This window comes from Hipposideros armiger, unplaced genomic scaffold (genome assembly GCF_001890085.2).
Source record: "Hipposideros armiger isolate ML-2016 unplaced genomic scaffold, ASM189008v1 scaffold_87, whole genome shotgun sequence".
NCBI lineage: Eukaryota > Metazoa > Chordata > Mammalia > Chiroptera > Hipposideridae > Hipposideros > Hipposideros armiger.
The window spans coordinates 971160-987801 of record NW_017731437.1 but is presented as its reverse complement, the minus strand read 5'-3'; the positions used below and the strand labels follow the sequence as shown (position 1 = coordinate 987801).

Here is a 16642-nt window from a genome sequence, read left to right as displayed (position 1 = left end):
AGGGGCACACAGCTCCAGCTTATTGAACCTCTGCCAGTTAAGATGGCATCCCAGTTAGGTTACATCTGGTATATATATGGTTCTGGGAAAATCACTTTATAGAGATGGACTTCAAGTGGTTTTTAAATTTATCCTTCTATTGAAGTCCTTAGGTCAATTATGTGCGTTGACTAAATTTACAAATAAACTTGTTTATCCAACTAAGTGTCAAAAACCTAAATTGAATGTACAAATCTTGAATCCATTAACTAGGTTCTTTGTATCTTAAAGTTTGAGTTTAGCTTATTTAGGTTTTGCTTGGTTAGATGAACCTTTTATTTACAAAAATAGTTACAGAAAGCATGTTAGAAGGCCATCTCCTAAAAATGCCATGATTGGTATTTATATGCTTCCCTCTCTCCCATATTGTCAAGGAGTAAAAATTTGTTTCAAGTACAACATAGGCCAAGAAAAGTAAATTTCTAGGGCTCAAATTTGGGGTGTGTTCCATGAACATGAAATGTTCTAGATCTCAATACAGCAAGTTGTTTTAACAAGCCCAGAGGCAAGGAACTCATTGGTCTAAGCCACCTTTTCAGTAAGAAAACGTTTTCTTGACCAATGATGACCAGCTGTAAAGCATAATATATGAATGCCAGCAGGACAGGGCACAAGAGCCACAGTCAGACAAAGCATCCTGTACATCACCAGGCTAGGTGTAGAAAGACACGCCCTAATGTTTTTGTGTGTGTGTTTTTAATAGGATTAGTTAAAAATATAAAGGTCTTGCAGAGAGGCAAGCTAGAATAGGCTTGGGAATCTTGGTAACTTAGGAGCCTTAGGGGTGTTTCTAAAAGGTCCATCATAACCAGCTCTGGAACAATTAACCAACTCTGACAGCTTCCTTACTGTGAAGGAAGCTGAAATCCTAGGCATTGGAGTGTCCTGTGCTCTAGGATGGCACTGTGAACACAAGTAGAAACGGCTATGGTTTCGAGTCAGCTTGAGTTAACTGTTGAGTGACTATTTGTGGTAACCCAGGTGGGTGACACCTGAACCTTCTCGTCTGTGTCCTGATGTAGAAAGTTCTTGAATTTTGGGGGCAGCTTGGAATTGGCTGCTTAGATAGTGCAACTTGCATTTCATACTTGAGCACACTTAACCCGGAAGACATATTTTGTTCTAAGAAGCTGCCTACACAGGATATTCCTTGGTGTAGGTGATGGGACAGTTTGTAAGGAGGAAAACAAAAGCTGGAGGTGATGAAGGTATACTGTGCCCTTGATGGATGAGACAAAAATAAAGTTTTTGAAGAGACACTCATCTTGGTGGTGGTCTTTATTTAATGATGACATCTGTGTCTGATGATATCTGTGTCTTTCACAAACAAAATTTGTGGGGAAGTGTCCAGAAAACCTTGCCTTCTGACAGCTGGGGATGGGGGAGGGCATTCGGTAATGAGACAGGCATACCCCTATCCTTAAAGCAACATGTATCATTTTGGTCAGGACGGTGTCAATTTGTTCCTGTTGAACCTGCATATTAATAGTGCCTCTCTTCACTGTCAGCTGAATTAGGCCAGACTAATGTGAGCCAGGTAAGTTGAGGGCTGGAAGTGCCAGAGGTCCTGATGGCTGGCGGGCTCCCAGGAGATTCAGAATCAAGCAATCACCCTTATCCTGGATGGAGCCCCTAGCTGTACCTTTGGGAAGGTAGCTGTCCCGAAGCCAGGTCCATGCCAGATGAGGTGGCCCCACTGCCCTCCCTCCACACTTCGTCTTCCCCGATTACGCAGTCAGCAGTGTAACGGTCCAGAGTGTGGACTCCCTGGACCCATGTTTCTGGGTCTCTAAATCTCCCTGCTTCATCTCAGAACTGGTATGTGGACCAGATGACTTAAAGTCTTAAGGGACAAGACAAATTCCATCAATTTATAAAATTTAAGGTGGTATAAAAGGTATAGGGAGGCAAGCACTTCAAATCCAGCTTATTTCCTGAGATCTGTATTTAAACGAAAGATTCATTGGGTCCCCATCACATCCGCCAGAGGGGAAAACAGATCTGGGAGAGCCCAGCATGGAGCACCCTAGTCCCCCAACCAGGCCTCCACCCACTGCTTCGCCCCCAGCCAGGCACCTCTGCCGCCGCCTAACCAATGTCAGTGTGAGGAAACAGGCTCTGAGCTGACCAGCTGGACTGGAAATTGACTCCCACTCATTGCCTCAATCATTCCTCAGATTTCCCCAACAGTGGACTCCACTGGGGCTGTCCCTACCTGGCTCCTTGCAAGCATGGCCTCTGGCTCGGTGTCAGGCATCAGGGCTGGGGTCTGTGCAGCAGCTGGAAAGCAGGCAGATGAGTCACCTTCAGGCGGGGCAGCAGAGTGTGGTCGTGGTTCCGTCAGCTGTGCCATCGGGTCAGCAGGAAACGTGGGCTTGCCCTTCAGTTTCTGCAGGATGGGGCCAGCCTGTGTTTGGGAGCAACAGCCGAGGGCCAGGGATCAGAGCCTCAGGCCTACAGCCAACCTCACCTGCCGCAGAGAAGGGTGAGGTGCCAGGCTTTCACCACACCTTTGTGCAGTGGTGGTATCACTGGCTGGTAAGGTCCACTGGGCACAAAATCCTTGGTCTCCCACCCTGGGCATGTGATCCCCAGCCACACGTCCTCATCCCTTGGGTTGGGAACACTTTCAAGTCACCTCACTGAGCCATCATAGCCCACTTCCCTTAGCCCACCCCAAGCACTGATCTGCGACCAAGGCTGCACCTTGTCTGGGCTCCACCGCTGCTTCCTCCACTCCCATGGTGGTCTCACTTGCCCCCTGTGGGCATTCCTTAGGGATGTCACCAGCCTGGGCCACTCCATCCAACTGGGCCTGGCTTCTAGCCAGCAAGTTTGGCACAAACAGTTGGCTTTCCGGCTACTTTCTGGAGGTTACAGCTAGAGGGAGGGAGGGAAGAAGGGATAGGGGAAGGAAGGACCAGGCCCCTGCCCAGATTGCTAACCCAAATCCAGCCGCACCCCCAGGGAGAAGGCTGCAAGTGCCCTCTTGGGCCAGGTGGCTGACCTTTTGGTTCCCTGACGCTTTTTGTCAGCAGGTCTGAGGAATGAGCAAGGCCGTGGGCTAAGGTGGGTGCAGCTGGGATAGCTTCCATTTATCAACAGAGAGGCTGTGCTGAGAGGAGGGGCCCAGAGGCCATGTCCTCCCTCCTGTGGGGTGCCTGCTCCCTGTGGTCCTGCTGACTGCTCAACATCCCCTGGCAGTGAGGGAGCCCACCCAGACACTACCATGGTTCCAAGCAGCGTCATGGGACTTCTATGTGATGTGTCCCCAGCCTGTCCTGGTGTCCTCATCTGAGCACTATGCCCGGTGTCAGGCAGGGGCCAGGATGGTCAGGCACACCCCTGAGCAGCACTTCTTAGCCTTCTGCCCTGAGCAGAGGACCCTCCACTCCCACCCTCACCCACCCCATTACCCTTCTCTATGGAGGAAGCTAAGAGGCTCTGCAAAAGACCCCCCTTAACCAGGGAAGGAAGAGGAGGGGGCTACAGTGAGGCTGTGGCTCCTGGAGGGGATATAATGCCACACATAACCTGGAAAGGGGCGCAGTCGGGCATAGTCGGTCGGATGCCAGGGTCTGGGGTCTTCTCTCTTGTTCAAGAAGCTGCAGTTCTGGGAATATACACAGTGAAATGGCAGGTGAGCAGAAAGGGAGAAGTCCATCTCAGACATACCAATACCAGTAACAAGAAGGGCTCTGGGAAGAGGCCAGTAAGCTACAGGCTTAGGGCAGGTGGCATTGTGCTGAGGGGTGTGTGAGGGGCTGCGCACATCCCCGTGGAGGTGGTGCCTGGGCTCCACTAACCTGTAATCCCTTCCCACCCGCTCTGTTGGACACACTGGGCCCCAGGACCTTTCCCAGAAGCTCCTCATCTCCTAGCACTGAGCCAAGGGTGTCAGCAGAGAGGACAGTATGGGGTCGGGTCCAGGCCCAGGCATCATGGGTCTCAGGGTCCTACTGCAGCCCACAGTCCTCTCCCTCCCAGCGCCCTGCCTTTGGCCAGTCTCAGTCCTCCTGCCCAGCCCCAGTGGCCCAGCAGCCTGGGCCAGGTGCAGCACCCAATGGAGGTGCAGGAAGAGACGGCCGTAGCCCTGAGCTGTCTGCATCTTGTGGGTCTGGATTTGCTCCCTGGCCATTGACAGGGTGGTCGTCAACCTAGAGGGCAGAAACATCAGGGACATGGTTGGGGCACCAAATAAAGACATGTCCTGCAGCTGATCCCTCTTAGCAGGGGCATCTGAGGCTAGGGAGGGGTAAAAAACCCTGGTGCCCCGAAGGCAAGGCCTGAATCTTGCCTGCCTCTGGAGTCGTGCCTGGCACATAGCAGAGGCTCCAGACATGTGTGCTGACCAACCCGAATAGTCCTGGCAGCCCCACAGCACAGCTGGTTGGATCCACCGGCACAGGTGGCAAAGAGTTAGTCCCGTTCCCGAGCTTTGGTTACGGGCCTGGTTTCCAAACTGGGAGTGTTCCACGTAGGAAGTGGAGTTGTCCCTCCTGTCCTTTACTAAGAGGCTGAGCTTTAGATCTAAACACTTTTAGTAAGCAGAGGCTGCAGTGGGTCAGGGTGCTCGTGGGGACAGGGTGGTGGCTGACAGAATCGGCTCAGGGGTCAGACAGACCTAGGCTCAAGGCCCAGCTCTCCCACTCGGATGAATGAAGTAATCTGCGGAAAGTCTGGTGATTTTTAAAATATTTGACAACAGAAGTCAGAGGCAGTGACCAATCAGAACAGACTCTGGTAGTAAACAACCAGCACTGTCCCACGGACTGTGTACCAGCTGGAACCAGGGCTCCCACAAACTCCAGATTAGTATTATCAACACCTCATAAGCTGTTATTAATATTCCACAAAGGCAAAGGGGCCCAAATCAGGAGATAGGTTAACCCTCTGGCAACAACAACAAAAAGAACTTCCCAGAATAGATGAGAGGGTGGGTCATCTGCTGAGAGCAAACACTTTCAGAGACTATGTCTGTAGGTATTTGCTTGGGAGATGGAGCCCCATGTCCCATTAGGGAACCAGGCTGTGATTGCAATGGCGAAGCCAGAGCTGCATGGAGTGTGCAGACTTCCATCACCTGAAGGAAGATGGAGTCTAGCAGGAAGGGCCCATGGGCTAAGAATTGGGTGCAGACACAGACACAGACCCTGGGAGAGAACAGGTGCTTCTGGAGTGCTTGTCCTCAATGGTGGGCCAGGTCTCACCATGGCCTGGACAAAGGTGCCTTGGCGACCTCTAGGCCTTTCTAGGCTACCAGGCACCTGGCTGGCATGGGTGATATTCCCATCACTGGATAATATGGCCCTGTGGTGGATGTTACTGGGAATTCTATCTCGATGTCTCAGTCCCGTGTGACAGCTGGCTCTGGCAGTGCTGAAACAAGTGAGTTTTTCAGCCAGCAGAACAGAGGACAGATCTTGGGGTGCAGTGTCCCCATTAAGGTGCCACCTCCTCCCAATCCTGTGACATCTGGCCAGGAAATGGGAGGGAGAGTCAAAGGTTAAGGTCGGCTTTCTTTTGAACAAATTTCATGTAACAAATTTTAGATGGGACTAAAAAATTGAGCGTAAACACATATCCCAGACAAAATCAATGTTTCAGAGTCCATCTTGAACAAACGGGAACACTTCCCTTTTAGATCAAATAAATGCAGGTTCTCCAAGGACAACTGAAATTATACAAAGGATGAAGATGGGTCAGACGGACGCGTTTTCAATCAAAATTAAACGATGGATAAAAAACACTTGTGTGAGCTTTTCAGCAGTCAGGATTCCTCCTCTCTCACTCAAAAAGCTCTTCACTCCGTGCCAGCATTTGTCAAGGTTGGAGGGGCCAGAGTGTGTCTGCCTCCCAACCAGAGCGTGAGTGCCTGAGGTTTTGATCTGTCTGGCCAATTGCATGCAGGAGAGTCCACTAATGTCTGTATAATTTATGGATGACGGACAATAGTAGCAAACATTTATTCTGTGCTTACTAAGTGCCAGGTACTGGGCTGGGCGCTCAATGGAGGTGATCTCCTTTAGTTCCTTTTGTAAGTCTGTTGGGAGGAATCACTAGCTCCATCTCACAGGTGAGACACTGAGGCTCAGAGAGGGTCCAGTCAGTCTGCCTGAGATCACACACTAGCAAGGGCAGACATTTGGGCTCAGGAATGTGCAACCATCACCACAGTCGATCCTAGAGCATTTTCCTCACCACAAAGATAACTGATATCCTTAGCTATCACCCTCTTATCCCTCCACCATTCTCCATTCCCTTCAGCCCAAAGCAACCCGTGCTGGGGCCAACAGCCCAACCTACCTTAACAACTGCTGTAGGTCCTATCAGGAAGGGTTGGGCCCACTGCTGTCCATTGCCACCCTCCTTCAGTGCTACATTGCTAGGAGCTGTGACAGCACGTCCACCCTAGGAGCCTGTAGAGAGAGACTCCCTGGTCACCACCAAACTTGGCTTTATCCGCTATTTATACAGAGTGCCAGTCCACCCTCTTAGAGACCCATGACCAGGGGCTGGTGACCTCTCACAGCTGCAGGACTCTAGGACCTAGCAGATTTCTTTGGACACCCAGGTTGACTGGATGCCAGCTTGGCCGCTCCGGCTGTGGGTGGATGGTTGGCTGGTGGGTGTGGGCACAGAGAGGGGCACAGGGACAGAAAGGGCAGCTCAGACCTCCCAGTCTGGCCAATACCACTCGAATGGGCGCCCAGCGGCCTTTCCCAAAGCCCGCCGCCTGGCGCGCGCCCCGCAGCAGGACACGGACCGGGGCTGCGGGCGGGGCGGGGCCCGTGGGACCCGGGCGGGGGCGCGCAGCGGGCCGCCCGGGCGGGGCGGCGAGTGCAGGAATGCACGCCACCCGCCGCAGCCCCGCCCCGAGCATCCCGCGCCGACCCGGCTGCGCCGGCGGAGCTGCAGGGCGAGCGTCATGGCCGCTGCGAGACAACCCCAGGTCGGGGAGCTGCTGGCCGAGGCCCGGAGGGCCTTCCGGGAGGAGTTCGGGGCCGAGCCGGAGCTGGCGGTGTCAGCTCCCGGCCGCGTCAACCTCATCGGAGAGCACACGGATTACAACCGGGGCCTCGTGCTGCCCATGGTGAGGGGCTGGGAGGGACCCCGAGCCTCTCCCGGGGCCCCGGCCGCGCCGCCGGAAGGCCCGGCCCGAGGGGCGCGGGGAATCGCCGTGTCTCCGCGTGGACGCAGGCAGGCCGCACCGAACTTCAACTTCCGCGGAGTTTGGGGGACGAGCACGTGGGAGAGACCCTGGGACGGGGCATTGCCCACGTAGGAAGGGAGGAAGCGGGAATCCGCGAGGAAGGCGGCTGGGCGGGGGTGTGCCTACGCCTCTTGGCTCAAGCCCGCCCTCGGTGGACTGCTGATCCTGGCCAGCAACCTGGAAACCATCACGCAATGTGCCCCCCCGCTCTCGGCCCTGCCGCCTTCCCCCGTGTAGCATGCCGAAGGAGGCGGAGGCGCTTGGGCTCAGGCCTCCATGAGGCCCCACAGACCCCAGGAGAACTAGCCCTGAGTTTCTTCGCCCAGCAGGTTCAATTTCCAGAGGGGGCAACTGAAGCCCAGAGGGGGCTAGTGATCTGCTCAAGGTCACACAGCTGGTCAGATGGTGCTTGGTTGGTCTGCAACTTGAATCAGGCCTCCCAGCTCTCAGCCTGGGGTTCTTTCCATCCCCCCGTGCAACTTGGCAAGTGAGTGGGTACAGCACACCTGAGGCCACCCCAAATTGGGAAGGCATTAGATGGAACCTCTCTGATTCAGTTTTCCTTTTGAGCTCCGTCTCTCCATTATCCCACAGCTGGGAGCCCATGCTCCGGGCAGAGTCCAGGTCTGTGCACTGGTCCCGCCCCTGAAAACCCAGGGGGCAGGGCCTAAGCCCCCAAGGCCAGCTCAGCACTCAGGCTCTTTCCTGAGACACTCTCATTCCTTTCCTGTTGAACCTGGGGGACACCCTCCTGTCTGTCTCAGACCCCACACTCTTCAGAACTTTAGTATTGGAGGGGACTCCATTTGTTAGCTGGTGGAAGCTTTGCACACTCCTTGTCTCTCCTGCCAGGCTCTGGAGCTGGTGACCGTGCTAGTGGGCAGCCCCCGGGCAGATGGCCTTGTTTCCCTCCTCACCACCTCTGAGGACGCTGATGAGCCCCGGAGGCTGCAGTTTCCATTGCCCACAGCCCAGCGGTCACTGGAGCCCGGGACCCCCCGCTGGGCCAACTATGTCAAGGGTGTAATTCAACACTACCCAGGTATGAGGCCTGGCCTGGGTCAAGTTCATGCTGGTGCCAGGAGCACCACCTCTCAGCCAGTAAGCCCATTAGTTCATCTAATCCACTGTGGGGTAGGGTAGAGCACCCCCATTGTACAGGTGAGGAAACTGATGCCCAGAGGTTGCCCATTACATGATTGGAGGAGCCAGGATTGAAACCCTAACCTGTTGGCCTCCAGAGCCCTAAGCCAGGAGGAGAATTAGGAAGACTGTGTCCCAGGAACCTCAGGATAGGAGGGCGGTGGGCCCCTTGGCCCAGCAGGTCAGTGGCCTTTGATAATTGAGACCTATTCCTGGAAGCAGCCACCAGGCAGTTGCTTCCCTTCATACCAAAATACGTGCCTTTCCTGTGCCCATCTTACCATCATCCATTGTTTCGCCTGCAGCTGCCCCTCTCCCTGGCTTCAGTGCAGTGGTGGTCAGCTCCGTGCCCTTGGGGGGTGGACTGTCCAGCTCGGCAGCCCTGGAAGTGGCCACATACACCTTCCTGCAGCAGCTCTGCCCAGGTACCTCCTAGATCCCAGCCCCCAACCCAACCCCCCTTCCCTGAGGTCTCCTTGTGGCCAGAGCTTCTTCCTCTGTCATGGCTTCGGGAGGGGGTGGGGAATCTCCCTGGAGTGTTGTTGGAGCTACTGCTGCTCCCACCCACACAGCCCTTGTGCCCTCTCCTGGGCCCTAGCCTCGCCATCTCACCCTGTGCCACAGACTCGGGGGCAATAGCCGCCCGGGCCCAGGTGTGTCAGCGGGCCGAACACAGTTTCGCAGGGGTGCCCTGTGGCATCATGGACCAGCTCATCGCATTGCTGGCGCAGAAGGACAATGCACTGCTCATTGACTGCAGGTTAGGGGCTCCCCTTGTACCCTCCTGCTCATAATCAGGAGCTTCTGGGGAGCATGCCCACTGCCGGGCATGACAAGCAGACACTTGGCCTTGCCATCTCCCCATTCCAACTCCATATCAGGTCCCTAGAGACAAGCTTGGTGCCGCTGTCGGACCCCAAGCTGGCTGTGCTCATCACCAACTCCAATGTCCGTCACTCACTGGGCTCCAGCGAGTACCCCCTCCGGCGGCGCCAGTGCGAAGAAGTGGCCCGGGCGCTGGGCAAGGAGAGCCTTCGGGAGGTGCAGCTGGAAGAGCTGGAGGGTGAGAGCTGGCTGGGTGCGCCCTTTCCTGGAGGTAGCTGGGCACCCTGCAGGGGCTGCCAGGGCCTCATCTCCAGGGATCTCTGCCATGCTCTGCCCACTCCCCCAAGCACTATAACCTAGGGCACCAACCTCAGCAGGGCTGCTTGAAATCTTAATATTGTTTTTTCTATGAGAAGTACATTTCCACTATACTTCTGGGAAATGTAGAAAAGTACAAAGAAGAAAATAAGCTATAAGGCCACTACCCAGAGATAGCTACCGTTAGCATTTTAACATACTCCCAGGGTTTACCTACATCTGTATTTTCAAAGTTGAGTATATTCAATATTGTCACCAGCCCATTTTTTAAAACTTAACATTCTCCTATGCCATGAAAGGCCCATCAACATGACTTTTAAAAGTTAACAATATTTCAGCATACAGGTGCGTGATAATTTACTTAACCACTTCCTGATAATCACACCTAACACTGTGATGAACGTTTTATACATAAGTCTTTCCTTGCATTCTCTTATTATTTTCTTGGGATTAGATTTTTAGTAGGATTAAAGTGAAAAGATACATGTGTTTTTAAGGTTCCTGCTACACATGGCCAGGAACCTTGTTTAGCTGTTTGAAGGTCGTATAAACAACGCATTTAATTCTCTAACAGCTCTACAGAGCAGATACTGTTATTCTCTTTCTCTCTTTTTTTTGTTTTTTTTTTTTTGATGGCGAGTCTGCTGTCAGTGGTGGTGCTGACACTTGAACCCAGGCACATTAGCTCCATAAGCCCACACTCTTGACCCCCAGACCATGCTGCTACTGTTGGGAGTTGTGTCCTCCCTGGCAGCGTGGGTGTGCCCATTTCACAGACACTGGCCAGCCCCAAGGGACCATCTTCTCCTTGGTGAACTGTCACATTCAGACCTGCCCTGCCTGCTCTGTGCCAAGGTTTTCGCATTTGAACACTTGCCATCCCTCCTTTCTGCCTCAGCCCTTCTGTACCACTGCTGGGATGCGGTTCCCTCTACCTCAGGAGCAGTGTTCCCATCTGCCTTCTGTAAGCAGGCCCCACACACCTACACCTTCCGTTCTTCCTGTCCTCTGCCTGGCTCTTCCCCTTCTACTTTGAAACAGGGCCAGTTTTCTCCCCTCCTTAAGTGGATTCTCCTTTCTATTACAATTGGAAGACTCTCCTCCCAGTCTTCTATCACCCTCGCTTTCTCATCTCCACTCATTTTTTAGTCCCCTGAATCTGTCTGTCCCTCTCCTATGCCACCTGCCACGACTCCCAGGGGTTCTATGGATGGCATTCCCCTCCCCATCAGTGGCGGGATCTGCTCATTCACAGTCCTCCTGTTTCTCTGCCTGTGTCTTCCCCAGGCTTTGTCCTCAGCGCACGGCACCTGCCACCGGTGCTCCATTAAGGACTCAGCTCTGAGCCTGCAGCCCCCCTTTTCCACCTGGGGTCTTGGAGCCTTCCTGCCCACACTGGAACCCATCATCCTTTTCCCCACAGGCTTCTCTTGCCTTCCCCTTGTCTGTTATGTCATCACCCTTGTCCCCTCTGTCTTCACTGTTCCACCTCCCACTCTTGTCTCTGACCTCTGTCTCCTCCTTTCCTTCCTCCCCCCATCAGGCCCCTCTTTGGTCTCTTTAACAGCTGAGGGGTGGGCTCCTGGTGCCCACCTTTCCCAGCCTGGGCCCTCTGCCCGAGGCACTCACTTGTCTACTAGAGCTCAGCTCTGTCCCTCCCCTCCTGGCAAACCTCTGTGACAGCACGAATCAAGTAGCAAGGTGCCCTGGTGCTCAGGGCTGCGGTTTGCCCACCACCCCCCTCAACGTTAGCTGGTGGGGCAGCCTGGTTCCTGGAATGCCCTGAGCCCTGAGCCCTGCCTCCTGACCTGGGCCTGGGCTCTTTCCCTCCCCCGCTCTGGAGCCCCAGCCCTTGGAGGCTCCGTGGTTGTGCCAGCGTAATCAGGATTTCTTCCCCCTCCTGCTGTGTGGTGGCTTCCTGAAGGCAGCACTGTGTCCCACTCACCTTGGAAATGAAGAGTCTGGGTTATTGAGTACACCCCTGTATGTTGGTTATTGAGTACACCCCTGTATGCCAGGCGCCCTGCTGGGAGCTGTACAGGTCCTCATGGCGCCATGACTGAGGTGGGCGTCCCACTTGACAGTTGATGAGGGGAGGTGCTGAAAGCTTAGTCACCAACCCAAGGTCCTACCTATAGCTTTGTCAGAGGCAGCTCCCCTGTTCCCCCCCCAGCCTCCCACCCCCAGGAGCTACGGTGCCCCAACCCTGCAGAGGCTCAGAGGCGGGGGAATGGCGGCGGGTCTGCTGACTCCTTTACTCCCCAGCTGGCAGAGAGCTGGTGAGCAAGGAGGGCTTCAGGCGGGCACGGCACGTCGTGGGGGAGATCCGGCGCACGGCCCAGGCAGCGGCTGCCCTGAGCCGGGGCGACTACAGAGCCTTTGGCCGCCTCATGGTGGAGAGTCACCACTCACTCAGGTGAGGCCCCCTGGGCTGGGGCATCTCGGGCACAGGCTGTCCCCAGGGCCAGGTGGGGCTTGTTCCAGGCCCACCCTTCCTGTCTCCTGCAGGGATGACTATGAGGTGAGCTGCCCTGAGCTGGACCAGCTGGTGGAGGCCGCGCTGTCTGCACCCGGGGTTTATGGCAGCCGCATGACGGGTGGCGGCTTTGGTGGCTGCACAGTGACCCTGCTGGAGGCCTCCACTGCTTCCCAAGCCATGCAGCACATACAGGTGCGCGACTGCCAGAGCCTAGGGGAGCGGGAGGAACATTCCCAGGGCCCTGCAGCGCTCAGACTCCATCTGCCTCTCCCCAGGCTCAGTACAGTGGCACCGCCACCTTCTACCTCTCCCAGGCGGCTGACGGTGCCAAGGTGCTACACGTGTGAGGGGCTTCCCTCGGATGGCACATGGCAGGCATGGGGCCTGCCAGGTACCAAGTCAGAAAGCTCCATGCCTCGGGCCCCTGCCCTCCACCTCTGGGTGCTCAATAAACTTGTGCCTCGGACCACTGATAGCTGCCTGCCTCTCGTGGTGGGTGTGTGGCCATCAGAGAAGGGTGGGTGTCAGAACCGCTTCCCTGCTCTGAGCAGGCCCCAGAATGGACAGGGCAAAGCCAAGTGGTAGCAAACTCTTTTATTAAGTGCAGAACAAAGCTGGGTCCTTGCTATGCTGGTCCTAGCTCTTTGGTTACAAATGGGTGTAGGCAGGATGGGACCCTCTGCCCTCCCGGCTTCAGGCCTCACACAAAGAACACCCACTCCCTGCCTTGTGGTCAAAGGCGCTGGCCCTGTGATCAGCATGTGGGTGGGCGGGGCCACCAGGGGCCCAAGGATGGTGTAGCTGAGGCAGCACCAGGGAGGGGAGGCGGGGTGGGGACCCAGGTTCCAGGACACAGCCTGGCGGGGGCTGGGGGCTCAGGTCTGGAAGAACTGTTGGTCCACCTGGGTGTTGAGGGTCCCACTGGTGCTCAGTGTGTGGCTCACAAACTCCTGGGTCACGTGCCGGGTGAGGGAGCCATCCGCCTCCAGACGCTGGGGCCCTAGGGTGAGTCCATCTATAGAGGAAGAGGTGTTGAAGGACCCTGCCTGGTCCCTGCCCCTGCTCCATTTCCTTGGTTAGCTCTGTGCTCCCCTGGGAGAGCCGGGAGCCCCCGCCCAGCAACTTACCCAGCAGGAAGGGCTGCTCGGTGGTGCTGGTGTGGGTGGTGGTGATGCTGCTGTACTCGCTTGACAGGGGGTGCTGTAAGAGCCCAAGGTGGCTGCCCACCTGTGGGAAGGGGCCTGGAGTGGGCAGATGAGGCAGTCAGTGGAAGGTGCCAGGAGAAGGTATAGCCAGAGAAGGGGTGGGGGTGAAGAAAGGGCAAGACACCCTACCTCTATCCTGGGACTCAATGGTGATGATACCCTCACGCTCGGGGCCAAAGCCTTGGGTGGTCTTCGCCTGCACCTTGAACTTGTAGGGAACGTTCTCGTTGAGGCCTGGCACCATCAGCCGGCTCTCAGGGCTGTCACCATCCACCAGGAACGTGGTGGCTGGCTCTGGGCAAGGAAGATGCCGTTAGCCCCTGTGTCTCCCTCTCTATCCCTCCCCTGGCCACCCCTGACCCTGTGGCAGGCGGCACCTCCTCCATGGGCCATCTCGCAGGTCACCAGGTAGCCCAGGATATCCCCATCAGGCCTGCGTGGCCGCTCCCAACTCAGCTGCAGCGAGTCCGGGCTCAGGGCGGTGAACACCAGCGGGCCTGGGGCACTGGGTGTGCTCAAAGTGAAGGCGGAGCCTGGGGCCAACACAGAGGAGTGTCAGTGTGTGTGTGTGTGTGTGTGTGTATGTGGGTGGGGGATAGCCATAGGGGCTGGGGGAGGCAGCTTACCTGGTAGGGGACAGAGGGGGCTCTGGGGGTGCACCTGTGATTCAATGGTGATGACACCCTCTCGCTCTGGACCCCAGCCTTCCTGGCTCTGGGCCCGCACGCGGAACACATAGGAATGGTTGGGGAGAAGGTCTTCCACCACCACGGAAGTGTGGCTGGGGTTGGGGATGTTGAGCCGATGCACCTCTCCTGGAGTGGGGATGGGGGTGGGGGCAGATAGTAGAGCAGCATTATTCCCACCCGTACCTGACCCTGCCCTTGCCCCAGGCTGCCACCAAGACCTGGTCATCACCCACCCAAGAATAGCTGCGGTTTAAGGTCAGCCTAGTATGGTATGGTTGGCGGTTCAGGTTGTACACTACACAAGGGATGCATGGAGCCTGAAATCCCACCTATGTTCTGGCTGTTGATGGGCCCAGGTCATGCCACGGCGAGTATGTCTACCTAGAGAAGTGCTACTTCCCAATTCCCACAAAGGCATCTCCTAGGACAACAGAGGCCCTGGGTCCCTAGGCCAGTGGGGCCTTGTTAGGCAAAATCTAGCAGAGGGAATGACCTGGAGAGAGGCCCAGGGAGATAGATTAGGACTCAGGAGAGAGGAGGCAGTGGGGGGCATGGAAGTGAGACCCTTCCAGAGAGGCTGGGGACAGGGGAGAGGGGCATTAGTGTTCAAGGGACCTGGGTGGATTCCTCACACAGCTGGATGCCCCTGTGTGTCACAGGTGGGGCCAGGCCCACAGCCTGCCTGCAGCCGTGACTCACCGCCATTCAGCAGCTGGTACTCCACACTGTAACCTTGCAGCGCCCGCTCGCACTGCGGCTCCTGCCAGCTCACTTTCAGAGATGTGGGCCCCAGGGCTGAGAAAACCAGGCGGGTGGGTGTGTTGGGGACACCTGCAGTCAAGCGGGAGCCTGGAGAAAGGAGGCCACAGTCAGCCTGAGTCAGGGGTCCCTGGCAGGAGTCCTAGTTCTCTCCCTGACCTCCCTCAGATGTCACGTCTACACTGACTGCCAGTGGAGCAGCTCACTCACACTGCAACCCCCTGTCCAGGCCACCCAGCACCTCCCACACATCCTCAGAGCAGGTATGGGCCCTGCCTGTGCCAAGAGAGGGCAAGCACCATGAGTTGGCCAGTGCCCCACCCCTTCTCAGTTGGCCTGGCCCCTCCTGCCCCAGCCCCAGCCCAACACCCCTGGGAAGGCAGAGGGTGTGTTAGGCATCAGCGCTGATGTGGATGGAATGGAGGGGGCGGTGGTGGTCATGGGCAGTGGCTGCAATGGGTGATGAATGACAGATGGAGCAGGACAGCCATGGAGACACAGGATAGCTACCCTGTACTACCTGGGCCCCAAGAGGGCGCTGCTGGCTGCCCAGCCAGTATTATAGAGTCTGGTGAGTCCCTGGAGGGGGGAAACCCCTTCATCTGAGCCCGACTCCAGGACCCCAGGGCCCAGGACAGCGGAAGCCTGCTCCTCCCGTCTTCCCAGATGGGAGGGAGGCCTAGGGTGGGACAAAACAGGAGATGAGGGGCAGAAAGTGTGTGTGTGTTGGGGGATGGGCAGGGGGGGCAGCAGGCCAGCAGCCCAAGCCTCCAGGAGCTGGAAGAGAGGAAGGGTTAGTGGGAGAGGTGGAGTTGGCGGTGGGCACTCACTGTGGGAGGAGACGGAGGTAAGGGTGGAGTAGTCCCTGGGGAGTGTGCCCGAGTGCTCTGTGCGGGTCAGCGAGTGGTAGTCCCGCGTGAGGGTGGAGGATGTGCTCAGCATTCGGTGGGACAGGTGCGGGCTCAGGTGGGTGCCATAGGCTGCGTTGGCTGCGGTCATCCTGTGCAGGGAGTTGGAGCTGCCCGGGAAGGCAAAGTCCATTCGCCCGTTTACCAAGTGCTCTGCAGGGGGAAGCAGGGTCACCTGGACAGGCCAGTACCCAGCCCGGAGCCCCGTGGGGCAGGCAGGCTGTGGCCCTGGGAATTCCGGGATTACCTACCCTCCAGGGGCATAAATGCAACCAGCCTCCCTCAGCCCACCAGGGACAAAGGCCCAATGTCCCCAGAGGAGTCCAAGGGGCCACACGGGCTTCTGCAGGCCACATCCTCCGGCCTGGCAGGATGCCACTATATACAGTTCAAACACCGCTGACCCCAGCTGGAGACTGACTGCCCTTGCAGTCAGCCCTGGTTTGGGGGAAGCCCAAATGCCTGCCCCTGTGTCCCCTGAGGCCTTTGAGGGGTCTCCTTGGGTAGCAGGGCCTGCCAGCTGGGCACAACACTTACGAAGTTGTATGTGCCCAGCTGGGCAGGCATCATAATGGAGGTCACTGCCCCCAGGGGCAGTCCTGCTTTGGGGAGAGACCAAACGCCTGCCCTGGAGGTCCCTTGTTTCCGGTGGTCTGCCTCCACACCACTGTGCGTCCCCTGGCCAGGCAGGGGGCCTTAATGGGCAGCCCAGCCACGGCAAGCTCAGGCCGGGACCCTGGGCCAGTAAATGAGTGAGCCTCGGTGGGTGCGGAGTCAGGGCGCGCCGGTCTGGGCCGGTCACCTCCAGAGGGCCCAGGCGTAGCGCCGCGGGCCAGGCCGCTTCCCTCCCCTACTGCTAGCCCTGCGCCCCCATCAGCGCTGTCGTCCGGGGACCCGCGGGGCGGCTCGGTGGCGTCGGAGGAGCGCCCGCTGCTGGCCGACAGGCGCGGGATGAGCTCCGGGGGCAGCCGCCACGTGATGTGCCGTAGGTCCAGCTCCGACCCCAGCAGGGGCTCGAACTTCCAGCCGCTGCCTTGGGAACAACGAAGGGCGATTGGCACCGC

At 56.9% G+C, this 16642-nt stretch overlaps 2 protein-coding genes and 1 long non-coding RNA gene across 6 annotated transcripts in view; 1 reads left to right on the top strand and 2 right to left on the bottom strand.

Annotated features, from left to right (window-relative positions):
• Positions 1–285: 285 nt before the first annotated feature.
• LOC109383739 (uncharacterized) lies at positions 286–6648 on the bottom strand. Its single transcript, XR_002124286.1, has 4 exons — positions 6563–6648; positions 6346–6458; positions 2746–3652; positions 286–2446 (listed from the first exon to the last, which is right to left on the bottom strand). It is a non-coding gene; the product is annotated as an uncharacterized LOC109383739 (long non-coding RNA).
• Positions 6531–12490, top strand: GALK1 (galactokinase 1). Of its 2 annotated transcripts, XM_019644420.1 has the most exons (8): positions 6850–7132; positions 8105–8294; positions 8701–8820; positions 9020–9155; positions 9277–9458; positions 11804–11954; positions 12047–12209; positions 12293–12490. In XM_019644420.1, the coding sequence occupies exons 1-8, from the start codon at positions 6968–6970 to the stop codon at positions 12362–12364; spliced, it is 1179 nt and encodes a 392-aa protein (XP_019499965.1). In that variant the 5' UTR covers positions 6850–6967; the 3' UTR covers positions 12365–12490. The 2 variants fall into 2 exon arrangements, with proteins under 2 accessions (XP_019499966.1, XP_019499965.1); XM_019644421.1 differs by lacking the exons at positions 9020–9155; positions 9277–9458 and having other exon boundaries at positions 6531–7132.
• Positions 12491–12596: 106 nt separating this feature from the next.
• Positions 12597–16642, bottom strand: part of ITGB4 (integrin subunit beta 4) — a 28923-nt gene continuing 24877 nt past the window's right edge. The window contains exons 33-40 of one of the 3 annotated variants that reach the window (XM_019644489.1): positions 16381–16611; positions 15501–15731; positions 14611–14760; positions 13849–14037; positions 13600–13755; positions 13352–13516; positions 13145–13258; positions 12597–13032 (exon numbers count right to left, since the gene is read on the bottom strand). In XM_019644489.1, the coding sequence (XP_019500034.1) occupies positions 12893–13032; positions 13145–13258; positions 13352–13516; positions 13600–13755; positions 13849–14037; positions 14611–14760; positions 15501–15731; positions 16381–16611 (1376 nt within the window). In that variant the 3' untranslated portion in view covers positions 12597–12892. Of the gene's footprint in view, positions 13033–13144; positions 13259–13351; positions 13517–13599; positions 13756–13848; positions 14038–14610; positions 14761–15190; positions 15350–15500; positions 15732–16380; positions 16612–16642 lie in introns of all 3 variants that reach the window. The other 2 variants (XM_019644487.1, XM_019644488.1) reach the window with 2 other exon arrangements.